The following is a 14,827-nucleotide window of genomic DNA, read 5'->3' as shown; positions in this document are numbered from 1 at the left end:
AAAGTTTCATACAAATGGAAAACGGCGCGCCACAAATGAAGGGAAGAAAATAAGGGTGGTGACACGAACTAATCAGCTCGTGCAGATGCTCTGCTGAAGGAAGAGGATCGGACGAAAACACCCTCCGCTAGTTTTACAGCTATGCACAAGTTGGCGGATACCTCTCCCTCCTACCCTACCCTACCCTACCTGTTGATTTTCTTGGCTCTGCAAGACAAAACCCCTCCAGCCCATGCAGACTGGCACTAATCAACAAACGCCGTACCTCTACCAGCTTACAATCTGTTTTGTTTAGTCCAATCGACACGGCTTAAACTAGAAAAATCAAAATGTTGCATATACACCCTTGAGAAACGAAACATCTTATGCAGTACCATTTGTTACCTTTTTCTTTATGGAAGTGTAGTTACCTATAAAATCTAGCTTGAGCTGTTAAGCTCACCCTGAGCAAAGTTTTTTTTATCATCGGGCCAAAATTTTATAATTCTTTTTGTACAGCAATTACCTCTGAAATTTCTGCAACGCATATGAACATATTTATCCGAGAATTCCTGAATGTGCAAACAAAAAATAAAACTTTAGTCTTTTTTCTGTAAATGTGAAACATGGGAAGGGTGATTGTGCAAGAGTGCCAGTAGAAAGCTCCAAACCGGGTTGCCCCCCAGTGCCAGCCACTGTCGGCGTCGGCGGTAGGTCGCTGCGCTGCGCTGGGAAGAAGAGAAGAGGGGCGCTCACTCACTGCCACTGGCTATATAAATTGCGGCTCCCTTTTAGGCCCCCGATAATTAGCGTTAATAATATAATTCCGCGCCAGGGAGGGAAAAAAGATAGAGAGCGTAACAGACGACGCCTCTCTCTCTCGTCTGTGTGTGTGTGTGCATGGGCGGCGCCCCCCTCCCCACTGGATCTGCACTGACGGCGTAGCAGCAGGAAGGCCGGCCAACTCCCGGAGATTCCTCGCGAAAATCTCGCGCCGGTTCCATGAGAGGTTTGCGACAATCTTCCGATTCTCCTTTGGTTTTTCTTCCGCGGTGATTCCGGAAATGGCGGGTAGCAGTGGTGTGCTGCTCCAGTCGAGCTCCGGGATTGCGCGCGAGGGTGCGTGATCTAGGCGGTCGCTCGAGGGATTTGCGGGCTGATCAGCGTCCAATGAGGCGATTCGTGGGAGCTGGTGTGAGAAATTGGGAGTGTCGGTGATCCGCTCGGCGGCGGCAGCTGCCGCGTCCGCCCGCGGCTAGATCTGGGGCCGCGCGCCGGTGGTCAGCTGCGCCCGACGCAAAATCCGGGCACAGCTCAGTGCCGAACGGGATTGCTCTTCACTGCGTGGATCTGACGCAGCCGTTTTTTCTTTTTACTTTTACTGTCGGTTTCAGGTTGAGAGCTCGGAGGCAGTGAGGAAGAAGCGGGTAGCCTGATCTGCTCGGCTCGAGGAGGTCACGGACACCTAACATGGCGGCGGCATTAGCGTGGAGGTTCAATGGAACCAACGGCGGCGCAGATCTGGTAGGTGCCCCTCTTGCTGCTGGACGTCGTGGTTCTGAGTAGTAGAGAGTGGCAGGCAGCCTGTCGCTTTCAGAGTCTTTCTTCAACTGCAATCTTCGCTTCCGTGATTAAATAGTAAAGTAGTGGGATAAGGATACTCTTTGAGAGTGAGATCGGTTGTCACTTGCCAGCCTACTTGATACAAGTCCGGCCTGGGTATCGTATCGGTCGAATTTTAAGCTTTGGGGGTTCCTTTCAACCAGGTCTATCGACTTTTACTGTCGACAGACAATAGTTTCGATGTCTATCTTGAGATCAAGGAGCTAGGGAGCTGTTACAGCAGTAGCATTCTTCATTTCTTCTGGTCTGGGCCATGCATGTTCACTCGGGTGATGGCGAAAAATGGGCTCAATAAATCCATATGCTCGTGTTGTGTTAACTTTTGGCATTTATAGGCATTGGAAAGCTTTCTTGTGCCGTAGGCATGTAGCTATTTTAGATGAAGCAAAAGCGTGTAAAAGATGTACTGATTGAATGGCTGGATTTTTGTTGCCGCATCTTTTGCATGGTCTTGATGTACTGAATCTCAGGTTCATTTTTGTGTGGACCTATGTTTGATGGACAATACACGCCTTTTTGTTTCTTCATCTCTGTGGATTTCCCTAACTTTTATCTCGTTCCATCTTAGCTTTTTGTGTATTAAGTCATGCCCTGTAAGTAATTTGACCAACTATAATCTGGAGATGTTATTCTGGAACTTGCAAAAGTGAATGAAGTCATGCCATAGAAAATTCTGTTATGCTTTCCTGTAATTAGAGGGAGTTGTGATAAAGTGCCTGTCATGAAACTTCAATACTGTTGTTATCACTACATATTTCTACAGTGATTTCATAGGCATCTTTGAAACACTCTTGTCATAACTCTTCTATAGTTCTTTTCAAATTATCCGTAAGCATGTGATTTCCATCAACTAGATACATATTCTTGAGACTTCATGTACTAGAGAACAGTGATTTATCACTCTGCAAGAATGATGATTGTTTTCAGTCTTGCTTGCACTTTGAGGGAAAATATGGGATTGATCTGACAACATGATCATCATTTTGAACACCCGACCTATGTTTTGGAGTCATTAAATTGTATCCACTGTTGTTACGTTGTACATTTTAAAGTACTGTAATGATTATTTGATGTTCAAAAGCCTTCATTTAAATCTAGTACTATGTCTTGGAGTCTTTAATGCTAATCACTCCTGCTTGGCTATTAACAGGATAAGGTTCAAGATTCAGAGCCACCAACTCCTGTCTCGGTCATGAGAATGGGCAAGTAAGTTGTGATTCTTTCTTGGTTTGTACTCTGTAGTGCAAAATGCTCGTAGTCGTCTATAGCATGATTGATGAAATGTGATTTATCACAACAACGTTTCCACTACTCTTACGGTCTTACCTTCTCTTATTGTTTTTCTGTTTGATATGTCTCTGTTGCTTGGACTTTTCTTTCATATAACAGCATGCAATATAACAACTGTAAAATCGTCACAAGGTGATCTTAGAATTCCTGAATATCAAATGGGAAAAAGACATGACTACTAAAATGTCCATTTTGTCCACTTAAGGGGTATGTTTTTAGAAGTAACTTATATGTCAACCAAGCTAGTAGGGAAATGGAAATTAATAGTCTATAACAACTACCCTGCAGCTCAACAAATTTCTGCTCCAAATAAAAGGACCGCTAGATAAAAGTTTTCTGATGCCCTGGTTTAACATTACTTGGATGTGTAAGAAATTACGAAAGCAACAAAAGTCAACACCTACACCTACATTTAGATACGCAATTGCATTGGTTATTTGATTTACGATATTACAATTGTAATAAGGTGCTATTGTCGATTTAAATAGGTCCTGCAATTTTATATTCAAAGGCAGGAATGCAATTTGGAATTTTTTTGAACCTTCACAAAGAGGGGAACTTGAGCGTTGCTCAGTCGCCTAGAACGGGAGTGCATGCCTAGTCTACCCATGTCCAAGGCTTCGCCTCCGCGGAGTGTGCTCCTTGTATTTTCTTTTTAACATCCCATGGATGCTAGTGCCGGTTGGTCGAGTTCTTTTTTTACCTCACGAGAGAGTAAAGGGCACAGTGCATCTTGAAGGAAATGAGATACTTGAATATGCAGAAATTGACCACATATGGAAGAGAAGTTTTTTCATGAGCAAAATTCTAACTATTCCTTCTTCCTTGATCTCATAAGTTAAAATGTAAACGCATTGACTTGTCACTTAAGACTAACTCTATCTCAAACTCAAATCTAACTCGAACATTTTTTAAAGGGATAAATTCCTAATCAAACTAACAGATCAAGATCAAAGCAGAGTAACGTGCAGCAGCCAATGGGCGTTCCAGGAAACATGTTAGAAACGAGAGATCACATAACTTCCTTTTCTTTCCAAATCATGCAGGAGAACTGCATAGACAACTGAGCGATAAACACAAAGAGGGGGTAATCTAGACCTAAAACGACAAATACATAGATGCAAGAGCTATGGGAGAGCGTGGGAAACAGCCAAGCACCATTGCTTGCAGGCTGTCTTAAGTTTGTTGACCATTGCGTTAAGCCATTAAGCGAAGTCATCTTGGCAGAGGATCACACAACATTTATAAATCATCTGGTACACCTGTTTAATGAAAATGCCATGTGGATTTGACCATCTATTAGAAAAGAATCACCAGCATCCAAAACATCAAATTGATATCACTAGATTTATCATGAAATACACTTATATAATTATTTCTCTGTGAGGCGACATTTTTATACAGAAATTGATGGTCAGAGTATGTTTTGAATAAAGTTTGGATCAGATGAAGTAGTATCTTAGCTGTGAACTGTTGATAAACTATTACGCTCTTGTAAATTATACCACATCAAAATCATTGCGAAGTATTGGACACTAGAACTAAGTCTGATCATATCTAATTGCAGGAACCGAGTCAATATGGAGGATGAGGAGACACTTTCAAGTGTTGCTCATTGTATTGAGCAGTTGCGGCAGAGTTCTTCGTCCACTCAAGAAAAAGAAAGCTCATTGAAGCAGTTATTGGATCTTGTTCAAACACGTGATACTGCATTTGGAGCTGTTGCGTCGCATTCACAGGCTGTTCCAATACTTGTTTCTCTCCTCAGGTCTGGCTCATCTGGAATTAAGATGCTGTCTGCTACTGTTCTTGGATCTCTTTGCAAAGAAGAGGAGCTAAGAGTGAAGGTTCTGCTTGGTGGTTGCATCCCTCCGTTGCTTGCTCTTCTCAGGTCCAAGTCAGCTGAAAGTCAGACCGCAGCTGCCAAAACAATTTATGCTGTTTCTCAAGGTGGGATAAGGGATCATGTTGGTTCAAAGATATTCTCAACAGAAAATGTTGTCCCAGTACTGTGGGAGCAACTCAAAGTTAGCCTCAAGAATGAGAGTTTGGTGGATGGCCTGCTAACCGGAGCACTGAAGAACTTGTCAAAAAGCACAGAGGGGTTTTGGTCAGCAACTGTGCGGTGTGGTGGGGTTGATATACTTATAAAGTTGATTGGTTCTGGACAGACAAATACCCTAGCAAATGTGTGCAATCTTCTTGGGGCCTTAATGATGGAAGACTCATCAGTTTGTTCAAAATTTTTATCAGGAGAAACAACAAAACAGCTCCTAAAGTTGCTTGGTCCTGGTAATGAAACTTCCATTAGAGCAGAAGCTGCTGGTGCTCTGAAATCCCTTTCTGCGCAGAGTAAAGAAGCTCGGCGTGAGGTAGCTAGCTCTAATGGGATTCCTGCTCTTATAAATGCTACTATTGCTCCATCAAAAGAGTTCATGCACGGAGAATCTGCCCAAGCACTGCAAGAAAATGCGATGTGTGCATTAGCAAATATTTCTGGTGGTTTATCTTATGTAATCTCAAGCCTTGGTGAAAGTCTTCAATCATGCTCTTCCTCTGCACAGATTGCTGACACTCTTGGTGCATTAGCCTCAGCCTTGATGATATATGACATAAACGCAGAATCAATCAGTGCATCAGACCCTCTGGTCATTGAGAAGACATTAATGAAACAGTTCAAGCCTAAGGCGCCCTTCCTTGTACAGGAACGTGTAATTGAAGCTTTGGCCAGCTTGTATAGTAACCCAGTTCTCTGCAAGACACTTGCAGATTCTGATGCAAAACGTTTGCTTGTTGGTTTGATAACCATGGCAGGCACTGAGGTGCAAGATGACCTGATGACATCACTCTTTGCTCTCTGCAAGAAAGATTGTGATTTATGGCAAGCTCTGCAAGGCCGTGAGGGTGTTCAGCTATTGATTTCCTTACTTGGTCTATCCTCAGAACAGCAGCAGGAATGTGCTGTTGCTCTGCTCGCTCTTCTGTCAAAGGAGAATGATGAGTGCAAATGGGCTATCACTGCTGCTGGTGGTATACCTCCTCTTGTTCAAATATTAGAAACTGGTTCTCCGAAAGCTAAAGAAGATTCAGCAACCATCATTGGCAATTTATGCAATCACAGTGAAGACATACGAGCATGTGTTGAAAGTGCTGATGCAGTTCCTGCTTTGCTATGGCTTCTCAAAAACGGAAGTGACAACGGCAAAGAGATAGCATCCAAAACACTGAATCATCTCATTCACAAGTCAGATACTGGAACTATTAGTCAGTTATCTGCTCTGTTGACAAGTGAACAGCCTGAATCAAAAATTTATGTTCTTGATGCTTTGAAAAGCTTGCTTTCTGTTGCACCACTTAATGATATTCTGCATGAAGGAAGTGCTGCAAATGATGCAGTTGAGACGATGATCAAAATTCTAAGCTCCCCAAAAGAAGAAACTCAGGCTACATCAGCATCTGCTCTTGCTGGTCTATTCCATTGCCGCAAAGACTTGCGAGAAACACATATTGCAGTGAAGACACTTTGGTCAGTCATGAAACTGATTGACGTGCAGTCCGACAGAATACTAATGGAGGCCTCATGTTGCCTTGCTGCCATTTTTCTTTCAGTCAAGCAAAATAAGGAGGTTGCTGCAGTTGGACGGGATGCACTTGCTCCACTAGTCTCACTTGCAAGTTCAACAGTTCTTGAAGTAGCAGAGCAAGCAACCCGAGCTTTGGCAAACCTTTTTCTTGATCATGAATTGTCTGCGCTGCTATCTTTTGAAGAAATTATGTTCCCTATAACTCGTGTTCTTAAGGAGGGTACTCTTGATGGAAGAATTCATGGAGCAGCAGCAATAGCTCGCCTTTTGCAGTGCCGACCCATTAACCAAGCTATCTCAGATACTATTAATCGCTCTGGTGCTGTCCTTGCTCTAGCTGGTCTCTTGGAAGCTGCTGATGGTGATGCTTCGGCAACATCAGAAGTTCTTGATGCACTGGTGCTATTATCAAGATCGAAGGTGTCAAGTGGGCATACAAAGGCTCCCTGGACAGCTCTTGCAGAAAATCCCCACACCATACTTCCCCTTGTTTCTTGTGTAGCTGATGCAGTACCCGCCTTGCAAGATAAAGCCATAGAAGTTTTGTCAAGGCTCTGTTTGGACCAACATGATGTTGTGGGTGGTTTAGTTTCTGAAATCCCAGGTTGCATATCATCAGCAGCACGGCGGGTCATTGGTTCTAACCTTCTGAAAGTTAAAGTTGGTGGATGTGCTCTTCTTGTTTGTGCAGCAAAAGAGCATTGTCAAAAGCAGATTGAGATACTGAGTGATTCAAGCCTGTACATTCAGCTAATTCATTCTCTAGTTGGTATGATCAATACAGCAAACTTACCTTCTGAAAATGGAGATGGTGAAAGTATAGCAGACATTAAAATTTCCAGGCACTCAAAAGAAAATAGCAGTGATACTGAAATGGTGCCCCACACTGCTGTTATCTCGGGTAACATGATTCCACTCTGGCTACTTGCTGTCTTTGCTCGCCATGACGACAAAACAAGAGCAGAAATTCTAGAAGCTGGAGCAGTTCAAATGCTCACTGAGAAGATTTCTCAAAATGCATTTCTATATGTGGTATGTGGATGCTAGTTATTCCATTTTTCCTTATTCTTTGTACATATGCAAGTTGGTATGTGAATGTTAGTATCTCTTACACACTTCATTATCTTGCATTACATACCCAGTTTACATTCAGAGCTCCTTTGTTTTTGAATTTTGCTCCTAAATTTGCTTATAGACTGAATAATTTTGCTCCTACCTAACTGATTTCTACCATTCCATCTATTGTACAGCTATAAGGAACATTGATTTAATTATCACCTGCTAAGTCTCAGTGCCTTGAGTAAAGTTTCATACTTTTCCATGAAACATTAGCTTGTGTTGATTCATCTTCACAATTCCAGGGACTAGTGTTTCCTTGGCACAATCATTGCCTGTGCATACGATCCCATGTTTGTCCTTTTTGTTACTCTTCATTGTAATGCACATTATTTTGAATAAAGGTTCCAGAGGAACCAAAGGCCTACATAACCTGGCATGACTAAACAGAAGAGCTAATGAAAAGTTGACAGAAATGAAGCGCTTCCTTTAAATGGATATTTCCAAAACCAAGCAGTTCTCTCATTCTTCTTCTGAGATGGGCTTTAAACCATATCGAACCAATCACATATCCCCTGGCACAGTACATTTAGTCACTTCAGTTCGCAACAGTATGAACCATTGTTGAGGAGTTCTAATTTTCTAAGCTAGTTGTCTTTGCCATCTATTTTATTTGGGGTATCTTTTTGAACTTGCATTCGTTTCGTTGTGTCCAAATATTCAAAACTTGAATTGTAGCAACTAACTGAATTGACACTCAAAAGAAAAGATTTGTGGTATCGTCGACCATACTTGTGTTGTGAAGTACACGATCAACTGAATCAACTCTCAAGTTCTATTTGGATAGCATAGCTATGTCACTGAGTTCTGCATACAACATAACGATAATAAAATTCTGTGCTCGATTAGACATGATAAGTTCTGTTTGGTATTTTGCTTTTGAGACTTGTCTAATACTACTTCTGGAGACCCATCATATATCTTACTCCTGCACTGGTCTCCAAATTCTTATCAGATAGAAGACTTATTTTGGTATTCATATCGAAAGATAGTTTACACCCTTTAATGCCTCACATACTTCAAAATTAGATAAAATCAAAAGTAACTTTACATTGTGATTCTTTTGGTTGGACATCATGATTGGCATTTGGAAGTTCTCATGGTATTCATTTTTGTCTGTGTTAATTTTTTGACATTATATTGCGCTGCAGCTGACTAGTTCAGTTCCCTAAATTTTTCATTTTGACGAGGAAGGATCCACCGCAAATTATCTAATAAAACTTAAATTATTCATTTGCTAGTTTTTATGTACACATAATGCATTGTCTTGTTGCTCATAGCTTGTTAAGTTTTTGTTTTCCTTTCAATTTCTGGGACTGCTCGTAATGTATCTTTATGCTTTTATCAGGGTGAAGAAGATAATACCGCATGGGTCTGTGCCTTACTTCTTGCATTGCTATTTCAAGAAAGAGAGGTCAATCGATCTAATTCAGCATCCCATTCAATTCCTGTGCTCTCAAACTTGTTAAGGTCAGACGAGCCAGCATACAGGTACTTTGCTGCACAAGCTTTGGCAAGTCTGGTTAGTAACGGTAGCAGAGGAACTCTTCTGGCTGTTGCTAATTCTGGAGCAGCCACCGGACTTATATCTTTGCTTGGATGTGCTAATGTTGATATAGCTGATCTCTTGGAGTTATCAGAGGAATTCATGCTGGTGCCTAATCCTGATGAAACTACGCTGGAAAGGCTATTCAGAGTTGATGATATCAGGGTTGGTTCAACTTCCAGAAAATCTATTCCTCTTCTTGTTGATCTACTTAAACCCATTCCAGAAAGACCTGGTGCTCCTTTCTTGGCATTGGGTCTTTTGACACAATTGGCTGTTGATTGTGTTCCAAACATGCTGCTGATGGCTGAAGTTGGAATCCTAGAAGCACTTACCAAATACCTATCACTTAGCCCACAAGACGCAACAGAAGAAGCTACAACTGAGTTGTTGGGCATTCTTTTTAGTTGCGCGGAAATAAGGCAACATGAATCAGCACTTGGTACTGTAAACCAACTTGTGGCAGTCCTTCGTCTAGGAGGAAGAAATTCACGCTATAGCGCGGCAAAGGCATTAGAAAGTTTGTTTTGTGCAGACCATGTCAGGAACAGTGAGTCAGCTCGACAGGCTATTCAGCCGCTTGTAGAAGTTCTGAGTACTGGCATGGAGAGGGAGCAGCATGCAGCCATATCAGCACTTGTTAGACTGCTTTGTGACAATCCGTCAAGAGCACTTGCAGTTGCCGATGTTGAGATGAACGCAGTGGATGTTCTGTGCCGGATTCTGTCCTCAGATTGTTCAGCTGAGTTGAAAGGTGATGCCGCTGAACTGTGCGGCGTTTTGTTTGCAAATACAAGGATCCGCTCTACAATGGCTGCAGCCCGTTGTGTGGAACCTTTGGTCGGTTTACTGGTTAGTGAAGCTAACCCGGCCCAGCTTTCTGTAGTCCGTGCACTGGATAAGCTCCTAGATGATGAACAACTCGCTGAATTAGTGGCAGCGCATGGGGCAGTCGTTCCTCTTGTTGGGCTTTTGTTTGGCAAAAATTTCATGCTTCATGAGGCAGTTGCCAGAGCTTTGGTGAAGATTGGAAAAGATAGACCGGCTTGCAAATTGGAAATGGTTAAAGCTGGTGTAATTGAGAGCATTCTTGATATTCTTCATGATGCTCCAGATTTTCTTTGCACCGCATTGGCGGAAATGCTTCGGATTTTGACAAATAATGCTAGCATAGCAAAAGGCCCATCTGCAGCCAAAGTAGTACAGCCTCTTTTCTCTCTGCTATCAAAGGCAGATACTGGTCCTGAGGGGCAGTATAGCACTTTGCAGGTTCTTGTCAATATTTTGGAGCATCCTGAATGCCGAGCTGATTACAACTTGACACCCCGGCAAACAATTGAGCCAGTCATTACCTTACTGAATTCATCTCCACCAGCTGTGCAACAATTGGCTGCGGAGCTCCTATCTCATCTTCTCCTGGAAGAACACCTCCAGAAGGATACAGTAGCAGAGCAATCCATCCCTGCCCTCATTCAAATTCTCTCATCAGGTTTGCCAAATTTACAGCAGAGAGCTATAAAAGCTCTCGCTAATCTTGCATTAGCCTGGCCAAATACAATTGCAAAGGAGGGTGGTGTGTTTGAGTTGTCCAAGGTGCTGCTGCAATCTGATCCTCCTTTGCCTCATGTTGTATGGGAATCTGCAGCAGCTGTCCTGTCTAGCATTTTGCAGTACAGTACCGAGTTTTTCCTTGAGGTTCCTGTTGCGGTACTAGTGCAGTTGCTCAGATCAGGGACTGAAAGTACCGTTGTGGGTGCACTGAATGCCCTGCTTGTATTGGAGAGTGATGATTCAACAAGTGCAGAAGCAATGGCTGAGAGTGGTGCTGTAGAAGCTCTTCTGGATCTCTTGAGGAGTCATCAGTGTGAGGAAGCTGCTGCAAGACTCATTGAGGCATTGCTGAACAACATAAGAATAAGGGAGGCGAAGGCTGCTAAAAATGCTATTGCACCTTTATCCATGTACCTTCTGGATCCACAGACGCAGTCTCAACAGGGAAGATTGCTTGCTGCTCTTGCTCTTGGAGATCTTTTCCAAAATGAAGGTCTTGCTCGTTCTACTGATGCCGTCGCAGCATGCCGTGCTCTGGTCAATCTTCTTGAAGACCAGCCAACCGAAGAGATGAAAGTGGTAGCCATTTGTGCCTTGCAGAATCTAGTCATGTACAGCCGAGCAAATAAAAGAGCAGTTGCAGAATCTGGTGGCGTCCAGGTCTTGCTGGACCTTATCAGTTCAAGCAATCCTGATACTTCTGTTCAGGCAGCAATGTTTGTCAAACTTCTATTCAACAACCACACTATCCAAGAGTATGCCACGAGTGAAACAGTCAGAGTTATAACTGGTAAAGCAATACCCCTTTCTTGTTTGTGTTGGATCACTTGTTGTGTTTCAGTGCCTTTCATGCTATATAAGTCAAAGTCTGCCTTCAATATTAACAAGTCAAACAAAATGATATATAGCAAAGCGAAGCAACATCTTTGAAAAAAAGATAGTATTCTATTTTAGTGGTTCTCTACACAAAATAGCATTGTTTTTAACTCTTATCTTCTAGCCAAAAGAAGAACAATTTATTTCTGGCACCCTGGAATGTGGCTTTAATTTCCTACCCAGAGTTTATTTACCTGATGATGGTGCTTTGTATGCAGCTTCAATTGAGAAGGATATATGGGCATCTGGGAGTGCTAATGAGGAGTATCTTAAAGCACTCAATGCTTTACTTAGCAATTTCCCTCGTCTGAGAGTCACTGAGCCTGCTACAATATGCATTCCACATCTTGTAACATCCCTTAAAACTGGTTCTGAAGCAACTCAAGAAGCAGCACTGGATTCACTATATCTGCTAAGACAAGCATGGACGGCTTGCCCAGCGGAAGTATTTAAAGCTCAATCAGTTGCTGCCTCAGAGGCTATTCCTCTACTTCAGTACTTGATACAGTCTGGCCCACCACGGTTTCAAGAGAAGGCAGAGTTGCTACTTCAGTGCTTGCCTGGGACACTTACAGTTACTATAAAGCGTGGCAACAACCTGAGGCAATCAGTGGGAAATGCTAGTGCATTCTGCAAGCTTACTCTTGGAAATAATCCAGCAAGGCTGACAAAGGTATGTCTATATTGTTTGCGTTTCTAATTTCAGGGATACAAGTCTATAGCACAATTTAGTACTTCCATGCTGGCAATAAATAATTGCTATGCCTGTAGTTAATATTGTTTAACTTTTTCTTATTTATTTGTTTTTATGTGCACTTCTATGATCTATTAGCAAGATCATGGTTCAGCAGTCCATATCAAAGCTTGGACATTGGTTTATGGGTTAATTAGGATCCTACCAGTTCTTGTGCTGTCATGCCTCCAAGTATTTATTTAAGCCTATGATGTTTGGAAGAGAGATATTTCTTGGTAAACCTTCGGTATCTAGTCCTCTCAGGGTTTCGCTAGTCCTGTACGTACGGTACCCTGATGCAAAAGCACTATGCTGTAGCGAATAGTAGAACATAGAGGCTTTATTTTACGACAACTGCTAGGCAGTGGAGCATTGAAATACGGTGCATCAGTCTCCAATGTTACCATTGACAGTAGAAATTGGAATAACTCCTGATCGTAATGCCTCTGCATTTGGTGTTTAACTTGAAGCATAAATATTTGCTAGTTTATTTTCTTAATGATTATGTATATAGGCATATTTGGTTTTGAGCTTCTTTTTGCACTTGACCATGTGCGCACATGCACGCCGTGTAACAAAGTTGATTGACCTAACCCACTCGATGCTATACTCAGATTGTCTCGACCGGTGAGTCACCTGAATGGGACGAGGCCTTTGCATGGGCTTTTGACAGCCCTCCCAAGGGCCAGAAGCTTCATATCTCTTGCAAAAACAACAGCAAATTCGGAAAGGTACTGAAATGTGATATACATGCATTATATTTACCACTTCATATCCTTTTGCTGCTGTTTCTCGCGTCACTGTATTTGCATCCTCAAGCTCTCTGCCTGTTGTTGCAGAAATCGTTTGGCAAGGTGACGATCCAGATCGACCGGGTCGTCATGCTGGGGTCAGTCGCCGGAGAGTACACCCTGCTGCCGGAGAGCAAGAGTGGTCCGAATAGGAACCTGGAAATCGAGTTCCAATGGTCGAACAAATGACAGCATCTACAGAATTAGGCGCCCGTGTAAGTTAAAATATATAAAGTTAAGAGTGGTTTTCTTGTTTCACATCCTCTGCTAAATGTTACCCTGTTTGTGCATCAGTGTAAATAGCCGGCAGAGAAAGTCGTTTTTTGGTTGTTGTTGTTGTACTTTCTTCTGTGAGATAAAAACAGATGAGATCAGTTGTTTTTTGTACTGATTGTAATGGACCGACCGATTCATTATTTTTTCGACGGGATTTTTTCGTTTGTATATCTTTGTAAGGTCATGTTTGGAAGCAAGGGAACTGGGTGTGTTTGGTTGTTGTGGAATCAAGTGGCTCAAAAGGGAATGGGTCCAAAAATTTTGGCCATCCTGTTGCTTGGTTCGCGGAACAAACCGAATCGAAATTGGTTGGACAGGCAGTTTGTCGCAACTTTATGTTTCTCCTTCCATTTCCATTTCCATTCCCTGGAACAACAATTATGTACTTTGTACCGATCTAATGTGGAGAAATCCCTATCCAATAATTAGTGGGTCAATCAAACATATTCGGCATGGCCTATCTGTGCTCCACATATAGGAAATTAAATGAAAATTCAAATATATTTTTCTGCCTCTTGCCTACAAGAGATCCTTGGACATTTGATAGATTGGGGCATTTATGGTTGCCTAAAATGCAACCTTTGTCAGCTTTGCAAAAGAGAGAGAGCTGGAGATGGTGGCGCATCTCATGTTTAAATGTTGACACAGTTCAAGGATTTGGATCATGATCAATGAGTGTTGAGCTCATAAGACCTCTTGACACCAACTCATGAAATAATCTACCAACAGTCACGGCATGGCGATTTCGTGCGTCGAGAATTACCAACGTTCACATAAAGGCCATGGACTCCTTCACCATCCTAGGATGTTTTGTGCGAGTGGAACTTCCGATTCTTCAACAACATCGCCACCTTGCCTTCCATCAAGAATGACATTGGAAATCGGAGCATCATGGGCACTAAACACTTAGTGCTATTTACCAGAGATTAATCCCTTTGTATTGACCTTTGTTGTCTTTGCTCCGCGAACTTCTCCTTGATGAGATGAGGCAAATATTCGCCTCCCTTTGGAATGAAAAGAAACACAATTACCTTTACCCATAAAAATATTAATTTTTTAGGGGTTCATAAAAAGATTGAATGCAATATATCCTTTCGCTAAACCCCTTCTATAAACGGGTAGATGTACGACTTAAGGAGCACATCTATACCCACACTAGGCCCTGATGGCTGGGCACGTCTATGCCTCGCTCTTAATGGGCAATAGGTAGTGCCCATCCCATGTCGTTCCCGATTCTATCGGCCCAAACGGTAGTTTTCTCATTTTCTAGCACTCGTCGGCTCCCATGTGGACCGGTGGGTTTTCACTTTTCCGCCTATCACTCGCTACTGCATGAAGCATAACCAATACAACACAACAATATTTTCTATTTATTTATTTCGATTCTATTTGTGCACCCTCTTTTCCTTCTATTTGTGCCCCCTCTTCTCCTTCCTTTTGGTTTTATTTTTGATATTATTTT

The 14,827-nt window shown here is 42.4% G+C and overlaps 1 protein-coding gene across 1 annotated transcript; it reads left to right on the top strand.

Annotated features, from left to right (window-relative positions):
* The first annotated feature begins 726 nt into the window (after positions 1 to 726).
* Positions 727 to 13,533, top strand: LOC123166848 (protein CELLULOSE SYNTHASE INTERACTIVE 1). Its single transcript, XM_044584654.1, has 8 exons — positions 727 to 988; positions 1,374 to 1,503; positions 2,753 to 2,808; positions 4,460 to 7,508; positions 8,941 to 11,479; positions 11,784 to 12,238; positions 12,913 to 13,029; positions 13,138 to 13,533. The coding sequence occupies exons 2-8, from the start codon at positions 1,450 to 1,452 to the stop codon at positions 13,276 to 13,278; spliced, it is 6,411 nt and encodes a 2,136-aa protein (XP_044440589.1). The 5' UTR covers positions 727 to 988; positions 1,374 to 1,449; the 3' UTR covers positions 13,279 to 13,533.
* The last annotated feature ends 1,294 nt before the right edge of the window (positions 13,534 to 14,827 follow it).

This window comes from Triticum aestivum, chromosome 7D, assembly GCF_018294505.1.
Source record: "Triticum aestivum cultivar Chinese Spring chromosome 7D, IWGSC CS RefSeq v2.1, whole genome shotgun sequence".
Lineage (NCBI taxonomy): Eukaryota > Viridiplantae > Streptophyta > Magnoliopsida > Poales > Poaceae > Triticum > Triticum aestivum.
Note: the sequence above shows the minus strand (reverse complement) of the source record. Positions and strands in the feature narration are given on the sequence as shown.